The 20,707-nt window shown below is 43.8% G+C and overlaps 1 protein-coding gene across 1 annotated transcript in view; it reads right to left on the reverse strand.

Moving 5' to 3' along the window:
* Window positions 1-20,707, reverse strand: part of MME (membrane metalloendopeptidase) — a 71,890-nt gene that overhangs the window by 9,083 nt on the left and 42,100 nt on the right. The window contains exons 13-20 of the mRNA XM_082224707.1: window positions 17,095-17,223; window positions 13,785-13,883; window positions 12,106-12,186; window positions 11,450-11,553; window positions 9,720-9,778; window positions 4,655-4,774; window positions 2,953-3,086; window positions 256-321 (exon numbers count right to left, since the gene is read on the reverse strand). Coding sequence (XP_082080833.1) covers window positions 256-321; window positions 2,953-3,086; window positions 4,655-4,774; window positions 9,720-9,778; window positions 11,450-11,553; window positions 12,106-12,186; window positions 13,785-13,883; window positions 17,095-17,223 — 792 coding nt within the window. The remainder of the gene's footprint in view (window positions 1-255; window positions 322-2,952; window positions 3,087-4,654; window positions 4,775-9,719; window positions 9,779-11,449; window positions 11,554-12,105; window positions 12,187-13,784; window positions 13,884-17,094; window positions 17,224-20,707) is intronic.

Raw genomic sequence — 20,707 nt, forward strand, 5'->3', positions numbered from 1 at the left:
TCCCATAGGCATCTGGTTGGCCACTGTGAAAACAAGGTGCTGGACAAGATGGTCCAATCCTTATGTTCTTATGAGTACAGATTAGGCCCTGAAGACCAGGTAACTAAATTTCAGGGGTTTAACAAAGCAGCTTGTGCGGCACATAAATATTATTTTTTTTTAAAAAAAAATTTAAAACCCCAAACAACCCAACATTTTAATGAATCTGCACCAACTAACAATCATATGAAGTAAGAGAAAATGGGCATTTCTTACCCTGTATGCTTGTCTGATGCCACCATTATCGGCAATGTTTTCACCAAGGGTATTGATTCCGCTGAGCTGCAGAGAAAAAGGAAGAAATGAAAATGCTACTTACTTTTCCCCCTTTTTTCTTTTTGCCTGAGTGCGGAATGAAATTATTGGAAGAACAATGAGTCATGGCTTGAAGGTCAGAAAATGGATTATTCCCAACCATCTAGATGTGAAATGTAGAATATGAAGTCTACAAGGCAACATCCAGAGGGCTATGACTGTCAACAGGGGGAGAGCTACAATCAGCAGAGCTCAGTGGGAGCTCTCCATGGTGCTGTTAAGGCCTGACTGTATCTGGTCTCATCTTGCCAAGTCCAGCTACTTTATCCTGAACCCGTCTTTTACCTTGATGTGACCCTCCTCACTGAGACTTTACATGACATGACCTTTATGGAAGAGTCTTGGTTTCATGGGAGATCTGCTACCACTTCCTCCAATCACCCCCAGCCTCAGCAAAACAGGATTTTCTGAATTACTGATTGTCGTTGTCGTTTTCTATTTTGAGTCGTCTTCTTCTTTGGCGATCACTTGGAGCTGAATAAGATTCTCTTCCATGAACACAGTCTTAACAGTGAGTCTGTAAGTGACTGTGAAGGCCAATTCTGGATCCACACGTCCCATTAGCCACAAATTGGCTTTCTTTGAATGCAACACTGAACCATTGTTTAGTGCTACGTGCCCAAGCAGCAGTTAGCCTGAGCTTTATCAGTGAGCCTTTGACTAGTGCACATTCCCCTCTCCTCCCTCCCTTCAGAGAGGCCATGAGGAGGAGATTGAAAGCTTTTGCTTCCTGTTCTAAATTAACTCGCTTTGGCTGATACACCAGGAACCACCATAACTGGATAGAAATGAGCAGGCCACACTTTCTGGAAACCTACTGTTCAGACTATTGCTGTGTGTGTTGGCCTTAAAATAGTCTAGGAACTGAAATTGGTCCAGAATAGGGCCAGGAATATATTGACTGGGACTGGGTGTTTCAACTATATCACACCTGATGCTCCCCAGTTCATTTCTGGGTACAATTTAAACTGCTGGCTTTAACTTTTAAAAGGCTTAATTGCTTGAGATTAGGTTACTTGTCCCAGTAGTGATGTATGGAAGTGAGAGCTGGACCATAAAGAAGGCTGATCACCGAAGAATTGATGCTTTTGAATTATGGTGCTGGAGGAGACTCTTGAGAGTCCCATGGACTGCAAGAAGATCAAACCTATCCATTCTGAAGGAAATCAGCCCTGAGTGCTCACTGGAAGGACAGATCCTGAAGCTGAGGCTCCAATACTTTGGCCACGTCATGAGAAGAGAAGACTCCCTGGAAAAGACCCTGATGTTGGGACAGATGGAGGACACGAGAAGGGGACAACAGAGGATGAGATGGTTGGATAGTTCTCGAAACTACCAACAAGAGTTTGACCAAACTGCGGGAGACAGTGGAAGACAGAAGTGCCTGGCGTGCTCTGGTCCATGGGGTCACGAGGAATCTGACACGACTAAATGACTAAACAACAACAGGTTACTTGTGAGATTGCCTTCTCCTGCATATACCTACTTGAAACCTATCCTCTAGAGAGATCCTGCTCCAAGTGCCTTGATCTCCTCTCTGGGTTATTCCATCACTGAGAAGATCGTCTTCCTAGTGGTCACCCTATACTTCTATACTTCTCAGTGATGGAATAACCTAGAGAGGTTTGCCCAGTGGATCCTGCCAATCTCTTTATCCTGGCTTTACAGGAAGATGAGATGGGAGGGCTTAATGTGCAACCAAAAGCTCACAGACATAACACTAGACCATGATTTAATGATATATCTGAACCACAGCATTTTTTCTTCAGCTTTATCTGTGAACCTTGGCAAAGGCACCTCTAGAAATACAAATCATCTAAATGTAAAGGGTTATTTGCACCTATGCACATGTCTTTCTTCTATGGAAGTGCAAAGTGTGGTGGCTCAACTACTGTCACAACATGCCACTACTGAATGAATTGCACCGGCTGCCAATTAGCTGCTGGGCTAGGTTCAAGGTACTGGCACTGGTTTGCAAACCCCTACAGAGCTTGGGACCAGGATACCTAAAAAAATTGTTTCACCCCAACCAAGCAATGCTTTTTGCAGGAAAGGGTTAGGGTTAGGGTACCATCCTATGCAGGTACCATCCTATCAGGATGTCCAATCAGCAGGATGTTGGAATTGGACATTGAGTGTGCTGGTACCTGCCACTTGGAATTTCCATTGCATAACAGACAGCTGCCTTCTCTATTGGCTTTTGGCACCTGCTAAAGATGTTCCTCTTTCAACAAGTCTTCAAAAATGTTTATCTCAATTGGGACCTGTCCTGGACCTGACCTGACCTGTATTAGACTTATAATTGCTAATTGTTTTTATACGCAATTGCCTTTACATAACTGTTTTATATATGCCATTATATTGTAAATTGCTTTGAGATGCCTCATTGGGAGGAATTCATAAATGAAATAAATATACAAATAGTAATAGAAACTAAATTTGGCCTCCAGCAGGTTTGTTCACATGGTTAAGTTTCCTTTTGAAGCTATTCAGTCTCTCAACATCTCCCTCCATTACCATGTGGGATATGTTTCATCTAATAAAATAAAAGAATGTTCATTCAAATGCAAGCATTTCAATAAGAAAGAAGGGGCATACATTTTGTCCACCAGCCAGATCCCATTTGAAGTTTCCATACTGGTTTACCATGCACTCAGACTGCTTCTTAAAATTTGTTGCAGATGTTTGACTCCACCAGTCTACAAGGTCCCCATTCTCATTAAAATTTCTACCTGAAATAACATATACACATAAGAAATTTGCAATGATAGTCTTGAAGACACTGAAAATATGAAATTGCCTTGTGCAGTAGCAGACTATTGGTCCATGGAACAATATTGCCTACTCAGAAAGGCTCTCCATGACCTCAAGCTAAAGTCCCAAGGACTGAATTTAGGATCGTACACACCAGGTTGAGGAACCTTTTGCCCTCCAGATGTTTTGGAACTCCAATACCAACAGCCCCAGCATGCATGGCCATTGTCAGATATGGGGATCTGCTACTGAGTGATAGTCTTCTGCCTAGCAACAAGAGTTTGCACCATGAGCACACACTTCCAAGCCAACATCAGTAGAATGTGCAGTGCTTGACTCAAGCACCACTTACTTTCAGCACCATCGCCAATCCTTTTTGTATAATGTTATATCATAATGTGAGGGATGCGGGTAGCGCTGTGGGTTAAACCACAGAGGCTAGGACTTGCCGATCAGAAGGTCGGCGGTTTGAATCCCTGCGATGGGGTGAGCTCCCGTTGCTCAGTCCCTGCTCCTGCCAACCTAGCAGTTCGAAAGCACATCAAAGTGCAAGTAGATAAATGGCGGGAAGGTAAACAGTGTTTCCGTGTGCTGCTCTGGTTCAGCAGAAGCGGCTTAGTCATGCTGGCCACATGACCTGGAAGCTGTATGCCGGCTCCCTCGGCCAATAAAATGAAATGAACGCCACAACCCCAGAGTTGGTCATGACTGGACCTAATGGTCAGGGGTCCCTTTACCTTTATATCATAATGTATGGTGACATCAGACAAAATATGAAGGTCTTTGACTTTTCTGATGGATTAATCTGATTCCAGCCAGGTGCTCTGCTTGATTCAGGAACCTTAACATTCATCAAGCATGTTTCCCAATGCAGGCAATGATGTGCTCATCCAGCGGTTGGCAGGAAGCTGCCATTTGCACATTCACCGTTCCTTTGGAATCGGTTCAGTGGCTGGCCAGGACTACAAGATCATCCCTCTTAGAAAGGTGCAGGGGTGGGGGTGGGGAAAGAGGAATATTTGGCATCATGGCGTGACTGATGTTTCATTCAACTGCTTTGTTAATAAGGTGCTGGTTGTGAATGAGGAAATGTTAGGTTGCTGGCATAAATCTTTGGTTCTTGCTTTATGGTAAGGGTGGGGAAGCTGTGGCCCTCTAGAGGTTGCTAGATCACAACTTCCCTCATCCCTGGTCATTGGCCATGCTGTCTGCGGCTGATGGGAATTGGAGTTCAACAACATATAGGGACCACTGGTTCCCATCCCTGTTTTATGGGTAGTATCATGTAATGCAAGAAATGCCAAGAAGCACAGGAGAGAGGGCCTTGCTGTTTACGAGATAATAATAATTGGTGCTTCTGGTAATATGTAAAGCCACCCTTAGCCCCTGGGAAACGAATAATAGAGATATTTTTTTCTGGTGCAAAGCACACTGCCACACACAAGAAACAGGGCTTGATTAAATTAAATCAGGATTGTCTCTCTCCATGCACCATACAGATCGGGTAAAGTAATACCAATGGTGAAACATGAGTTCTCTTTCTTACCATTATCGTCAAAGCCATGAGTGATTTCATGCCCAATGACCATGCCAATGCCACCATAATTCAAGGATTTAGGCTGAGCTGCACTGAAGAAAGGTGGTTGCAAAATGCCAGCAGGAAAGACTGCAGAAAGAGATATGACGCCATAGATGACAAGTTAATCTTTTGTACCAGCTCAAACTATTTGCAAAAACACAAGCTCAATTAAATAAACACCCTGGAAATTTTAGCCAACGGTGTGGCTGATTAATTCAAACTACCTCTCCTTCCCCTTCCACCCGATTTGTCTTGCTCTTTGATCACCAGGTGACCTTCAAATGCATGCTCAACTGTACAGGATCCAACAGCATGATGCCATCCAAGGCTGGAGGGGGACAGCTGTGAATTATGTAACCCCTGCAGGTAGGGCCAATGGTGCAAGGATGTAATTGAATGTCACAATTAGTGCAAGGATTTTTCTGTCCCTCTCCTCTCTTCACCTGCCTCTTAAACCTGCTCTAGGAGTTCCCCAACTCAACTCTCTGGACCTCTGGAGTACATTTGGGAAGCACGTGGGACACATGCGTGGAGAAGAGAGTGGGAACACCCCACTGCACCATAGGAAATCCTTGCTCTGATGGGACATGGTAGCTGCATACCTCCCTAAGTCTTTCCTATGAAAATGAGAGAGACATACCAGGGCAGGGCTGGGGAATTTGTGCCCCCCCCCGATGTTACTGGACTACAGTTCCCATTATCCCTGTCTTTGGCCATGCTAGTTCATGAAGTCCAATACTATCCTTTACCTGCATGATCTGCACTGACCACATGGTCATATTATTTATGGATGTGCCCTTCTACCCTAAGTCAGCATGATGCTGAAACAGTTGCTATTTTCTGGGTCTGCGGGTTCAGGGCACATGAGTTTCTAAAGCCCACCGACTCCTTTCTTGCCTAGAGCACAATGGCTCTCCTGTCCATAAGCCATGGGTGGGGTTTCCCCTCTGTTTCCCCTCAACAACATGAGTTTTCCATCCCTCCCCTTCCTTTCAGTTTCCTCCGCTTCCCAGATTCCAACCCCACTTCTCAGCCTATTGCCTACTCTTTTGTTTTGTATTTTGTTTCCAACTATCCTGCTTTCCAAAATTGCAGTTCTCCTGTCCCATAGCTCGCATAAGTTTTCCTCCGATGCTTCAAGCTGAAATTCCAGGATCTGATTAACAGGACCTATTATGTTTCTTCCGTAATCACCCAACTCTCAGAGGAACTGGTCCAGATATTGCAGCCAGCAACTGTTGGCTTGTCCAACCCTTTGCTAAGGTCACGCTAACCATCTGTTGTCTTGTGGCCCTCCAAAAATTAGGGTATTGCCATCGTTGGTTGTTTAGATAGGAAAGGGAGCTGATTCCAATTTGTGACAATACACCATGGAGGCATTCCATTTCCCACGGTCTTTACAAATTGTAGACTGTGATTGGCAAGCGCAACCCAGCTTACCAAGGAAAAACAGAAGGTGACCATTGCCTCAGGGAATAAAATTACGGTATATTGACTTGAGGTTAAATCCCATACTACCTCCACCACACATTGGTTTAGGGTAAAAGTACACACAAAAATAAACAAACCATTCCCTACACATAGGCTTATTGTGTTTCCTCTGCAATTTTATAAACTGCTTCACTTTGCATTGCAGCCCTTGAAAGTGTCAAAACGTTCTGCTATTAACTCTGTTAGAGAAATGCAACTCTAATGGATGAGATGTTTATTCTAAGCTACTTCATAGCAAACCAATGCTTGCTTATAACATTTGCAAAACTTGAGCAATCTCAAGCAATGCCAGAGAGATGAGAATTATTCCTACGAGGCTCCCCCTTCCTAACTAGTAAAACATTTGCCCATATCCACGAGCCATATAGCTGTGAAGAGGGAATTGCAATTCTTTTCCCGGCTGCCCATTTAAAGACTGCCAGGAATAGAATCCAAATTTCCTAAATTCTTGTAACTTGAGTATGTCCACAGAGACTGTTGCCATAATATGTTTATGCACTGAATGTGGGCACGGTGGAACTAACTCTTTTTGTTAATGGATGAGTAAGCATTCCATTGCTGCTTCGTTCTGTCTTGCTTCTGCATAGCACGGCATTTTGCTGTGCTGCACTAGAACCCTTCATGGCTGCCTAAAGTTTTGCAGCTTCATTTTGACCTAAAGTATATTCCAACCTATTTCAGTTTATTCCAACAGGGCCAAGCTCTCTTCCTCAATGTCCATCAGATTTCACACCAACTGTGACTAGGATGAATTTCCCACAGCTGTGTCAAAGTTGTCCTCACTTAGCCATGATTTCAAGCAAGATATTCTGCTTGTTCTTCTTCAGAAAGAAAACAGCTCTAGGCCTATGACACCAGAGGCCTAAAACTGGTGTGTGAAGAAGCGTCAGGAGCTGTTGGGATCTGTGGTCAGCTCCTTCATATGGTCAGCCCCGGAATTGCAGCTGGCAGCTTCCGAGGAGAAGTACCTTCAGGTCCGACCTAGACAGAGTCTGTCCACCCATAATGTCCATTGAGTCCTTCAGGACAGGAAGGAGTATAAGAGGACTTCCTGTCCCAGTTAATCCTGCAGAACTGTATTGCAAAATTCTGAGAACTGTGAATTTTAAAGGATGGCTTCATTTTGGTTTGCTTGTTTCAGGAAGTGCAAATTAGGTAGATTCACCTTTCAGTGGGAACTGAACTGAATTTCTGCCCCATCCCTAGTCTAGACTCTTTTACTTTCTTGATTCTGTCTCCATTCATAGGTATTTTCACTGACTCCAATGCAGCTAGATTTGGTGCATGGAAGAATCAGTGTAGGATTTTGTTGGAGATGTTGTTCGGATGCCTTCCAAAGCAACTACTCTATTCTGAACTTAAAAATGGAAAGTGTAATGCTGATGGTCAACAAAAGGTTTAAAGACTCTCTCAAGGCAAGTCTACAAAAATTGGGAATCACTGGCCTGCAAGCATTCCAGCTGGAGAACAGTCTTTACCAAACGTATCATAGACTTGAAGACACTCAACTCAGGACGAAAGGGAGAAAGAGAGAAATGTACTAAGATGAAGGTGTGTTTGGCAAACTCTCACCATAATCAACTCCCACCCGGAAACCTATATCCCCACTGTGGAAGGACGTGTGGATCCAGAATTGGCCTCCACAGTCACTTACAGACTTACTGTTAAAACTTTTTTCATGGAAGACAAACTTACTCGGCTACGAGTAATTGCCAAAGAAAAAGAAGAAGTCCATCACAGTGAACTCAGATGTCCTTGTTCAGGGTAAATTCCACTTTCTGTCGTGTTAATAAAGTGTGAAAATATGGTCCCAGAATAGTTGCAAACCATCACTTTCATTTCAGCATTATTGCTGGCAAGGTCATCTTGCACAAAAACTGACATCATTCTTTTTACACCCCTGCTATGAAAGTTCAACATGCAAGACTTGCAATCTGGTTTGAACCTGGCTGAATGCTTAGCTTAAAACCAGAAAAATTCATTAAAGAATTTCGCTTTTACTGGGCAAGGACTGCAGGGTCACAACTCATGCTTTTCTTCTATGTCTGTCTGTCTGTCTGCCCGTCTGTCCGACTGTCTATCCTAATTTTATACTGTTTAATATAATAATAAAATCTAAATGTTTTAGATAAAAATCAATAAAAATGCAACAATGACATTCAATAAAATTCCCTCAAAACTAGATAAAAACTAAATGCAATACTATAACACAATAAAGCTATATCTCACAAATAAAACTGAGCAGTAAATAATAAATACATGGCTGACTTCTGGGTTCACAGGCACTTCAGGTATAGAGGGCTATGCTAAAATATTACTTTTAATACTAGTGGTCTGTGGAGAAAACATATTGCAGAGGGACAGAGAACTTTGATGCTTTCTTTCCAAGCATCGGGGAGGGGGAACCCCATCCCTGCCATCTTGTTTGTAAGTAAGTAAGCCAGCCTCCCACACTTGGAATTTTCCCTTATCCAGAGAAATGAACAGAAATCCCCCCCTTTTTTTTCAATGGAAGAATGAGGCAAATAAAACGGAAAGGCAAGTTTAGTCCAGCACTGAATTAGGCTGCAGGCTTCCCCCATTCTTCCAGAGAGTTGGCGGTAGTGACTGCATCAGTATAATGAATACAAAATAAATAAGCAGTAGATTAATTCAGCAAAAGCACACGCTCCAGTAAAATGCTTTGAAATTATCCCCCTCCAACTTGATTTGTGCTTTGTTGAGTGTGTCAAGTCGATACTCTCATATTTTCCAAAGGAAGCAAGAATGAAAAAGATGCTTCCTTTGCTAAAGCAGCTCATCTTTAAAGCATCTGGCCAATGTCAATAGGACCAGAAACCAAGGAAATTACGAACCAGAACATGTTTTTGAACGTCTATAGTAGGACAGCATTTTGGATAACAAGACTGCCTGCTGCAGGTCAAGGACACACAACACCAAAATTATAGTATGGCATGGTGTAGCAACGTCCTCTAGATGTGGTTGGACTACAGTTTCCATCATCCCAGACCACTGGACTTGCCGGCTGGAGCTGATGGGAGCTGGAGTCCCTGATGTTATTGTACACTACAATACAACATAAATCTGTATGTTCCTACAGCAATTTATTGCATTTCCCTGGTCGTTCCCTAACTGTTAATTTCTGTATTATATTTGAGCTTTCACATATTGTAAAGCCCGCTTCTGTAAACATAGCAGATTATAGCATGAGTTTAGAGCTCATTTACATGTTATTTGGGGGGCGGCGAAGATATTTTCCCCCAGAAGCATATAACACAGAAATGGATACTAAATTTGTGCTATACTCTGCTATATTTCTGGAAGCGGCTTTTACATTGTGTGAGAGCTCAAACAGAGTGCAGAAATCGAAAGTTAGGGAAACATTGGGAAAGCAGAATAAACTACCATGTTGAAACAACCAGAGAGATGAACAAGTGAAAAAGTCCACTTTCTGACCTGATCTGAGCTGAGACAGGGGACAAGAAATAACCCGTTTCTCACCACATGGCCAGAAAGTGTTTCTAAGAGAGACTCAGCTTACCAATTTGATTCCTGCTTGCTGAATAAAAGGCATTGACGACAGCTGCGCCACTTATCCACCTATGAAAAATTGAAGAGACATGGAAATGTTGATGATGGATGGCATCAGGGCCGCATTTAGGTTTGATGAGGCCCTAAGCTCCTGAAGGTAATGGGGCCCTTTATATGTCCAGCTGTCCTTTGTCAACAACAAATTGTCACCGTTTTTTTGTGTTGAATATATGCTATATGGTAATTTATGAACCTCATAGGTATCTAAAGCCATTTGCACATAACAAATAGGAGCCTACGCAACACAAAACACTGTTGCTGTATGTAGGTTTTATTTTATTTGTTTTTTATCTTATATTTTGGAAATGTACATTCAGGTTTGTTTTTTTAAATTTTTTGAGAGGCCCCAAGAGAGTGGGGCCCTAAGCTATAGCTTGTTTAGCTTATATGTAAATCCGGCACTGGATGGCATCAGCAAGAGGAGAAAACTGAGTTGGAAGGGATCTTGAGGGTCATCTAGTCCAACCTCCTACAATGCAGGTGTCCTGGGTGGACTCGAACCACCAACCTTCTGGTTAACAGCTGGATGCACTGATGCAATGTGTCACAGGAGGCAAAATCCCACTGGCATGTTCTCATGAATTTCAAGTCTCGTTGAAATAATAATAATAATAATAATAATAATAATAATAATAATAATAATAATAATAATAATAATTTATTATTTGTACCCCGCCCATCTGGCTGGGTTTCCCCAGCCACTCTGGGCGGCTTCCATAGAAACAAAAAAATACAGTAAAATATCACAGATTAAAAGCTTCCCTGAACAGGGCTGCCTTAAGATGTCTTCTAAATGTCAGGTAGTTATTCATCGCTTTGACATCTGATGGGAGGGCGTTCCACAGGGCGGGCGCCACTACCGAGAAGGCCCTCTGCCTGGTTCCCTGTAGCTTTGCTTCTCGCAATGAGGGAACCGCCAGAAGGCCCTCGGCGCTGGACCTCAGCGTCCGGGCAGAACGATGGGGGTGGAGACGCTCCTTCAGGTATACTGGGCCGAGAAATGAATGGGTGCCATGGAGGAATACACTACACCATACTGATAGAAGACTGAAAGCCTGATTCAGCATTCAGTTCCCTGGTAAGCTTGTTTGCCTGTCAGCTCAGCTGGGCAAATGGGTGGGCAGCATGACTGAAGGCACTGCACCCATGGAGGCTCCCTACCGACATGCTAATGAATGCCCATAGATCATGACAGGGGCTGCTCCCTAGCACATGGATTCAGTTTTACTCCTACTGGACCTTTGCAAGGAGCTCTGGTTTAGTGGGAACCTGAGTTAGCATTAATCACAGGTCACATTGGCTCTGTCATACCACTGAATTGTAGTTAAGGTCAATGGGGGACAGTTTAGGGGAATTGATCCTGAGAATATGTGTGCATTGCCCTCCCTGCAAGAGTTTTCCATTCCAGTCTTTTAATAAGAACAGTGCACACAAAGAAATTACGAGGTATAGTATTTCAATTCCTGATTGCTGTCACACTAGGAATAGAATTCAAGATTCCCCAACTTTGTTTTAAAATCATGAGACCTGGTGCAAAGGCAAGGATCCCTCCTTTAACATGAAGTTAAAATGAACCCTTCTGGCTATCAGCAGGGGCCACTTTTGCAAATAGCCAGAACTAGATTATTATTATTATTATTTAAGCACTGCATTCACAGTATAAACCATTTAAATACGTACTCTTCCTTGTCCACTTTTTCTCTAAGCTTCTTCAGCCTTTCCTTCTGGCTAAAGTTTAAGTTCTGAATAATGTTCTCAAAATATTCTTCTTCTTTGTAGTGCAGCTTACAAGAAAGAGAGAGAAATGCTCGTGTTATTTGCTGGAGGGTAGGGAAAAACTAGAGGAGCATTGTTGCTCAAGTAGTATTCTTCCCCAACTTTGCACCCCCCATATATTTTGGACTATGGCTCCCATCAGCTGGAAAAGAGGAACTGCTGTGTGGACTGTGTAGTAATAATAATAATAATAATAATAATAATAATAATAATAATAATAATAGTTTGGATTTGATATCCCGCTTTATCACTACCCAAAGGAGTCTCAAAGTGGCTAACATTCTCCTTTCCCTTCCTCCCCCACAACAAACACTCTGTGAGGTGAGTGGGGTTGAGAGACTTCAAAGAAGTGTGACTAGCCCAAGGTCACCCAGCAGCTGCATGTGGAGGAGCGGAGACGCGAACCCGGTTCACCAGATTACGAGTCTACCACTCTTAACCACTACACCACACTGACATAAGGCTTTTCGCTTATACCTCCAATGTAGACACTTGGTACCTGCTACCATTAAATCTTAAACACTCTCTGCTGTCCAAAATAGTTTTTCATATGTACTTACATCTTTGTATTCCGCATTCAGCTTATTAGTATCCATCAGAATCTCATCAGGGTAGCCAATCCTTTCTTTGATTGCTATGGCCTAAAAAATAAACCATGGTGTCAGGGGTTCAGGAGCAGAGGCGAGGGCAAGGGAGGAAACAGAGAGCGAGGGGGAGGAGGCAGAAGAAAAGATGAGTGATGACGACGACCCGAGATCTCCGAGTCTCTCCAGTGAATCAGAAGATTCACAGAAAGGAGCGCCAGTGGCCAGAGCAAGGGGGGAGCCTAGGGGGACATCCCAGGAAGAAGGGTCCAGAGGGGGCTCAGAGGGCAGCAGTGGGAAATCGGGACCAGCGTCACCAACAGAGCGCAGGGGAGAGGAAGGGCGCCAGGTACCGAGTTCTGGCAGCTCGCAGCAGGAGGGAGGGCATGAGTCAGGAGTGGCCACACCTCCATCGGGGAGCGAAGAAACGGTTAGGCGGAAAGTGGAAGGTTGGGCGCGCGCGCCAAGTTCAAATGCACAGGAAGGTGGTGCAGTAAGCAGCCCGGAAAGGGAGCCAGGTCCTAAAGCCCGACGCAGGGAGACAGAAGGGTCCGGGGGGTCAGCGTCAGAAGAGTCCCGGAAGGAAGAGACCACGGGGGGCAGAGGGACCCAGAGAAGAACGGTCAGGCGGAAAAGGTGGAGTAAGGCTAGGGTATTAAGCTGGTGTACAAGGGGCGGAGACTCAGACGGAGCTTCGCCGGTCTAACCCATAAGACGTAGAGCTGCACGCAGCAGCTTGAGAATGGAAACTGTAACTCAACAAAGTGACCGCTGGCTAGCGTGATCCTCTGTGAGCTAGGATCTGGGAGCAGCTCTGACACATGGTCACTGGTGAACTGGAATCAAGTTGTACATTCAGACATCATAGGGATGGCGAGAAGTCATCTACAGGCTTTTCAATTTGCTCTTCTAGATTTTGCAAACCAGACCCAGTCAATGAGTGGTGGTCTGGGGAACTGCTACTTTCTTTATGATACCAGTTCCCAAAGTGGTTTTAGAAGCAATGGGAAACTCAAGTCTTCCTTGTCCTTGTTGTATGTTGAAGATGCTTTTCTTTGCCATGGCCTCAGACACGTGAGATATGTATTTTTATGGCTCTCTTCTTGGGACTGTGATATATTTTAACTGTTTTTCATGTTGAAATTTAGATGGCTGTAACCTGCCCTGGGACCTGCTAGTGAAGAGCAGGTAATAATGATAATAATATCACCCAAGAAGGGCTGGGAGAGCAATTTGCCTGAAACCCAAGGAAGTCACTGGCAGTCAACACAGACAATACTGATTTAGTTGCACCAGCATGAAGAAGCTTCCTATGTTGCTATGACCATGAAATAACCCCATATGTCACATCAGGGCTTCCACAACTTGGGTCTCCAGCTGTTTTTGGACTACAATTCCCATAAGCTCTGACCACTGTCAGCTAGGGATGATGGGAGTTGGTCCAACAACAGCTAGAGACCCAACTTTGGGAAACCCTGTGTTACATGAAGAATGTTCTACCTGTTCCACTCTTTGCAATGAATTATTTCTGATCTTCTCTTTTGGATAAAGAAAGTAACAGGCTTTCGTTGGCCTCCAAGTTTCAAATTCATACACACACACACACACACACACACACACACACACACACACACACACATATATTATAAACTTGCCTTTTCTTCGGCTTTCTTTTTGGTTTCTGCATCCATCCAATTGAGCTCATCAAGTGTTTGTATAAAAACCTCACGAATCTGAGTGATCATCTCTTCCACCTGAGGATGTACAGCACAACAAGATTAAATCATTCAGTTTTTATCATACATGGGTGACATTCTGGTATGTTGCATCCCAGTTGCCACTGATGGAAGCATTGGCTTTTGTTTTTCAAAATAGACTGACAACGACTATTTTTATTTTTCAAGGTCAAATCATGGCAAAGCCAAAGTTACCAAGGAGTGGAGTTACTGCAAAAGAAAAAAAAAACCACCTTTGTTACTTAAAACATTTCTATGCCTTCAGATGAAAATATAGTGGGATGTTGCAGACTTATATTGTTTTAAATACTAGTTTAGCTGCCATGGCTTCCACTAAAGATTCCTGGAAAGGGGAGATTGGTGAGGTTGCTGAGAATTTGTGGTCCTAGCCTCCTCCTAACAGAACCATAGATGCTAGTAACAAAAAAAAGGTAAAGGACTTTTTACGGTTAAGTCCAGGCAAAGACGACTATGGGGTGCGGCACTTATCTTGCTTTCCAGGCCAAGGGAGCTGGTATTTGTCCACGGACAGCTTTACAGGTCATGTGGCCAGCAGGACTAAACCACTACTGGCTCATGGAGGACTGTAACAAGTGCCAGCGTGCACAGAAATGCTGTTTACCTTTCCGCTGCAGCGGTACCTATTTATCTACTTACCCTGGTATGCTTTCGAAATGCTAGGTTGGCAGGATCTGGGACAGGATCTGGGACAGAGCTCACCCCACTGTGTGGATTCGAACTGCCAACCTTCCGATCGGCAAGCCCAAGAGGCTCAGTGGTTTAGACCATGGCGCTACCTGTGTCCCATAGATGCTAGTATCCCTTAGTGAGAAGTGAATACTATTAAACCAGTAGCAGCTTGTAGTTTAGAGCCAAACTAGATATGACTCGCATGAAAGCCCATAATGTGCACATTTTGGTTATGTAAACAGGAGCCAAGCTGGGAAGCTTGAGGAGCCTCATAACTGTGAGGGCAGGAGGGCTGAGGATGCTTAATTCTTTCTCTTCCTGCTGCGGTCCTGACTAGAATCACCATTCCGATGCTACAATTTGTATTTAGGAAGGGCAGTAACTCAATGGTAGAGCATTTGTTTTGCATGCAGAAGGTCCCAGGTTCACTTCCTGGTGCCTTCAGGTAGGACTGGGAATGTCCCCTAGTTAGTGCAAAGCAGTGCACATCTATGGTTCCACCTCCTATTAACCTGATCCAGCATGGCCAAAGGTCAGGGATGATGGGAGTCTGCAGGACACCACACAGACAACTACTGGGCAACATTGAGCTGGATGGATCAATGATCTTTCTTGGTATAAGTCATCTTCCTGTGTTCTCATCTCCATGTAAAGAGAAATTCCCCATTGGCACCATTTGCAAAGCTGCTTAGGCTTCCCCGCAGCTGCTATTAGTGCAACAATATATGCATTCTCAGGATTGGAGTCACATCTAGTTTGGTCCTAAGTAACCCTCCAAGGCTCCTTTATGAAAATATAATCACCAGTCCTTCTTGAGCTGCTTCCGTCTTATTCGTATGGTAGACCCAGGGAAACCTCACTCTGCAGCAGACTAATAATGAGACATGTACACTGGGGTAAGTCCTCCTGCTGCTTTGGCGCACACATGCATGCAGTGCCAGATTTATGTATAAGCTAAACAAACTACAGCTTAGGGCCCTACTCTCTTGGGCCCCAAAAAAATTAAAGAAAAAACAAAACACTGGATGTACATTTCCAAAACATAAGATAAAAAACAAATAAAATAAAACCTACATACAGCAACAGTGTTTTGTGTTGTTTGTGTTGTGTAGGCTCCTATGATGTAAGTAATGGGCCCCGCCTCCTAGCCTGTTCCGTAAAATATCGCTATCACTCTTAATATACTTCTTCTTAGTTGTATTTCACTATTAATATACTTCTTAATTGTAGTTCAGTTCAACCATTACTTTGATAAAATACTTATTTTGTTATGTACAAATGGCTTTAGATACCTATGAGGTCCACAAATTACCATATAGCATATATTCAACCCAAAAAAGCAACGACAATTTGTTGTTGACAAAAGGACAGCTGGACATATAAAGGGCCCCATTACCTTCGGTAGCTTAGGGCCTCATCAAACCCAAATCCGGTCCTGCATGCATGTATACAAAGGTGTTTTTTTTAATCACCTTTGTGGCTTGTCTTTCTCTAGGGGTATGTATGCCCGTTGTATAGATTCCAGTATTTGGCAAGTCATTTAACTGGTTGCTGAAATTTGTGAAGATGGAACACATTCACCAAACTCCCAGTCCAGCAAGGAATACTCTGAATGCAGGTGATTCACCCACCATAAGATGGGTGGAGGGGTAACTGCCTGCATCAGGAAGCCCATATAATCAATATAATCCTTCCAGCCACAAACTCATAGGTACAGGGCCAGATGGCAATACCTGCTGCTCTGCTTATGGAGACACCCCCACCCCAAGTTGTGGGAGTAAACTTCCCATCTTCCAGTGACCATCTGTTCAGCAGGAAGAAGACAGAGCTCTGTAGATCACCATTTCTTTAGTGGATACACAGATCCAGGGCAATTGTGATTATATGAGGACTCATGATTAGCTGGGGATACATTATTCTTATTGACATGTTTTGGCCACTGCTCCTGTGGAGAAGGCTGCAAGCCCCAATGGTTTCTTTTGAAGCATTAGACAAAATAAAAAAATAAAATGGTATTTGGAAATCTATTCTAAGATGAGGGGGGGGGAGAGAATCAATTAACACACCCCTCCCCAATTTCAGCAAAGTGCATTAAACTGAATTTCCTTTCCTGTAATCTACTGTTCTTTAGCACCTTCACTCTACAACATGCAAGGACTTCTAATCTGCATCATTAGCTAATAACTTGGCTTACAGTCCAGGAAGAGACACATAATCCCATCATCAGCCTGTCTGCCAAAAGATGTCTCTTCCAGCTTCTTAAGCCTACTTTTCAAAAAAAAAAAACCTCAGTGTGCGAGATGTAAAATTTCATCTCTGCTTTTGGCACCAGAATTCTGTCCTACTGAGTGCCAAACAGAGAGAGTGATCTCTTACGACTTCATCCTCATTCTCCACTGCACTAGGGGGAAAAAGTGGCTTGAAGTATTTTGTGCTGCAACAACATCACTGCTTTTGCCATTCCCACCAATAATCCAAAGCTAACGTCTGTTTAAATACCCAGTAAATAAATAATCAGTTAATGATCTAAGAGTGTTACCACGTGTTTACTGTCTCCAGCAAATGCTTCTTGTACATACAGCCTTCCCACAGCATTCTCCATGTTGCCATTGACATAGTTTGCACAACGGCGCCAGACAGCAGGATCCGAGGTTGTGCCGTAAAGCACCTGTTAAGTGTAAGCATTTGAGAAATTAGTGACAAGCAAGAGGAGAGACTTTGTAGCATCACTAGGTGCTTTCAATTAATCTCGAGGGCTTGATGTTAATAGACATTAAGTGATATTTAAACAGGAACACAGGTTAAGTGAGCCCATGCAACTCTCTCTGCATCTTCCTGTTTGCAGCTCTGAAATGTTCTCCCACCCATCTGCTGCTCCTACCATTGCATTAGCACTGCACCTTCCACTTGGCCACCACCTCCTCCTCCTCTTCTCCTCAGTAAATGACAGTGACCCACCCGCGGGAAAACAACCAGTGAGCCTCTTCTGGATATAAACCCACTTTCTGGGTAATATGGAGAGCCCAGTGTGGAGACACCATTCATCCAAGGCTGCATCCTACAGGGAATGAGCCCCATGAAAATCAAAGTGACCTAGACTGCTGCAGAACAGCTGGCTTTGCCTGTGTTCGTTGCGTACTACTTTTTGATACAACAGGAGTTCCTTCCTTTCCCTTTGGTGACCTTTAAGGATGTTGGGGGCAGGTAGTTCAGTGGAAGAGCAGTGGTTTTGCATGCAGAAGGCCCAAGGTTCAATCCCCAACATCTCCAGGTAGGGCTGGAGAGGTCCTCTGTCTGAAACCCTAGAGAGCCACTACCAGTCATTGTAGACCAGGAGTATTCAATGTGGTGCCCTCCAAACATGGCCGGATTCCAACTCTACTGTAGCCAGCATGGCAAATGGTTGGAGATGATGGGAGTCATAGTCATGGAGAGTGTGCCATGACAACAGCTAGATGACCCAATGACCTGTCTCGTTATAAGGCAGCTTCATCTGTTTTTATTTCCTGTGAGAAAGCTGGCAGGGCAGAACTCAGTCTCAAATTCAAAACTCCAGCAACAGGTGGGCTGAGGAATTTCCTGAAGAACCGGTTTGCAAGTGCCATACGGATTACTGTCATATCTCTCCCCTGCAGAAAGAGCTCCCAGTCAATTTCACAGCTCTGCATGCAAACCATTAGAGCTAGATGAAACTTTGCAGCTTCAGTGAAACTTACTACTGTTTCATGTGCCTTCTATTGCCTACAAAGAAAGCAGTATCCTTGGGCTGTGCAGATTCTACCTTCAGTGACCTTGCTGCACTAGGTGAGAAGAAGCCGAGGCTTAAGAACTACGCTATGGTAGAGAAATCTGATACAGTCGTGTTAGTAAGCATCAAAGCAATCTTCTGGCAAGCTGAGTTCTTCGTTCCACGGCCCACCACAGTGGCTTTCTTGCTTTATATTTTGAAAAGAAGTGTATTATTACGGAAGGGTCATTTCAAAGTTATTCTGACTTCAGAAAGACGCTGGCTTTGGGGTGATAGCAGTGTAGAAGATTTCATGGTTACGTTCTGGAATGCAGTTCTTATTCACCAGTTTTTAATTTTAAGACAAACGTGAATCCATTCATTGCTTTGTTTTCAACTGTAGCCCACAATAACTCTTAAGGTCCCATTATCTCCTACCACATCAGTGTGTTGTCAAAAGAAAAAACATTCTTTGGGGTCCGGTTTCGCCACAAGACCTTGAAACAGTGTATGAGGGATCTCTTGAAATTCTATTGCTTATTTCTGCTTGGATACAGAGTGATTCTGAAGCCTGCTCATTTGCGGTCCACTCGGCTGGCCCCGCCTTCACCAAAGCCACTGATTGGATTATTTGAACCGAGGTTTGGTGGTAACCCCCAATTACTGCGACGTAAAGAAGGTGGGCCAGCACAACCAGCTGATAAGTCTCATGTGGCTCAGGGGTGCTGTGCGCGGTCCCGCAAAGGGCGCCCACAATCGGAGTCGTTAGCGTTCATTCTGCTGCCACTACCGTCTCTGGCACAGCACCAAAAGTGTGTCTGTGTGGAGCCCACTTTATCAGCCACACATGTTGCCAACAACCTGTGCATTTCAAAAAACCTCCATTGATCACGGTAGAATCTTTCCATATGAATATATCCAGTGCTACATGGGGGTAACATGGTCTATGCTGAGAAAACTGTTCACCCCATCTGGCGTGGCCAGTGGTCTGCGATGATGGGAGCTGCAGTCTAGCAGCAATTGGCCATTGCCCATGCCTGGTTTACAGCTTAGCGTGTGGACAGTGAATTAAGCTAGCAAGGTTGCAAAAATGATGTCGTTTTCCCTCACTACTGAAATAGTTATTTCTGTATCTTTCTCCACAGTTGCCAGTTCACTTGACCTTGTGTCTGAAGTTCTAAGTAATCATTTATGAATTCCACCCTTTGGACGAAATTAAAGGCGCTGGGGAAAAATAGGTTGTTTTCGGTCCTAATAAGTGCATAAAGAACGAGGCAGAGAGGAGGCGTTATCAGTAAAACTGGAAGAAAAGAACAGCCTGCCTCTAGTCTAACTCCCTTGCAGACTGCATTGTTTCAGAATCCCCCCCCTTTTTCTTTTCAACGGGCCTGTGATTTAGCACTGCAAAGGAATATCTGAACAGAGCGGGGCCATCTTCCGACTTCTAATTTGTTTCACCCCTACAAACACTCATATAGACATCTCAGATCCTGAAATAAAGACAACATGGGCTGCAATCCAGTCAAAGTTAAGCTCCTTTTGGCCTACTTATTTCAAGAGGACAACTCAGCTCATGTATGCTTCCCCACTGAAATCAATGGGACTTAACTTTGGTTGGATTGTGCCCTTTGTTTGTAACACAATGCAGCATATAGTGATGATGGATTTGGTATTTCTATGTTTCATTAACTGCCTTGGGCACTTTTTCTTAAAGATGGAGTAGCAAGCTAGAAATCTAATACATAATATAAGCAGAACCCATCTGCTATGGTCAATTCACTAGTGGCCATGGAAAACACAGACTACAGCAGACACACACACACCACGCACAATTCTCCTATGGGTGCAATCTCCTGTTTAAAGAAGAACAAAATAAACTCCAGTTTGCTGGACAGAGAACTAGTGGAGCAACTTTCTTCAACCTGGGGCAATAAGTTGGGGGAGGCTGTATTAGAGGTAACGTTTACCGTTCTGTATACACTGTCTGAAAACATGCATGGTCCCAATCCAATGACAGTGCATTTTTCAGAAGAGAAATTGCACATGAGTTTCCTGGCTCTGCCTTTGTTTATCCAGCTATACTGACCTTTCTTTCCTTCTAGAGATGTGCTGGCCCAACTCCATGGCTCCTAATCACAATGACATTTCCACAAACCAGCTTTTGCCTGTCCCCATCTAGCCAATGTCTGGGCACCCCCAACAATCACCATGTACTTTCACCTCTATAGATTCTGAAACCTGTTTATCCAGTTCAAGAAGAGGACAAGTTGGACTTATATAAACCTCATGGCCCTTGAGCTTCTTGGAGAAAAGGCAAGGTAAACAAACAATTGTCTGCTTTTTCCCTTGAGTGATTTGCAAGAGCTGTGATCAGGAGGACACCTGTGTAGGTCTCAAAACTGTATGGTACGTGTGTGCCTTGGGA

The sequence above is a fragment of the Podarcis vaucheri genome (genome assembly GCF_965113315.1).
Source record: "Podarcis vaucheri genome assembly, chromosome: 5".
Taxonomy (NCBI): Eukaryota; Metazoa; Chordata; class Lepidosauria; order Squamata; family Lacertidae; genus Podarcis; species Podarcis vaucheri.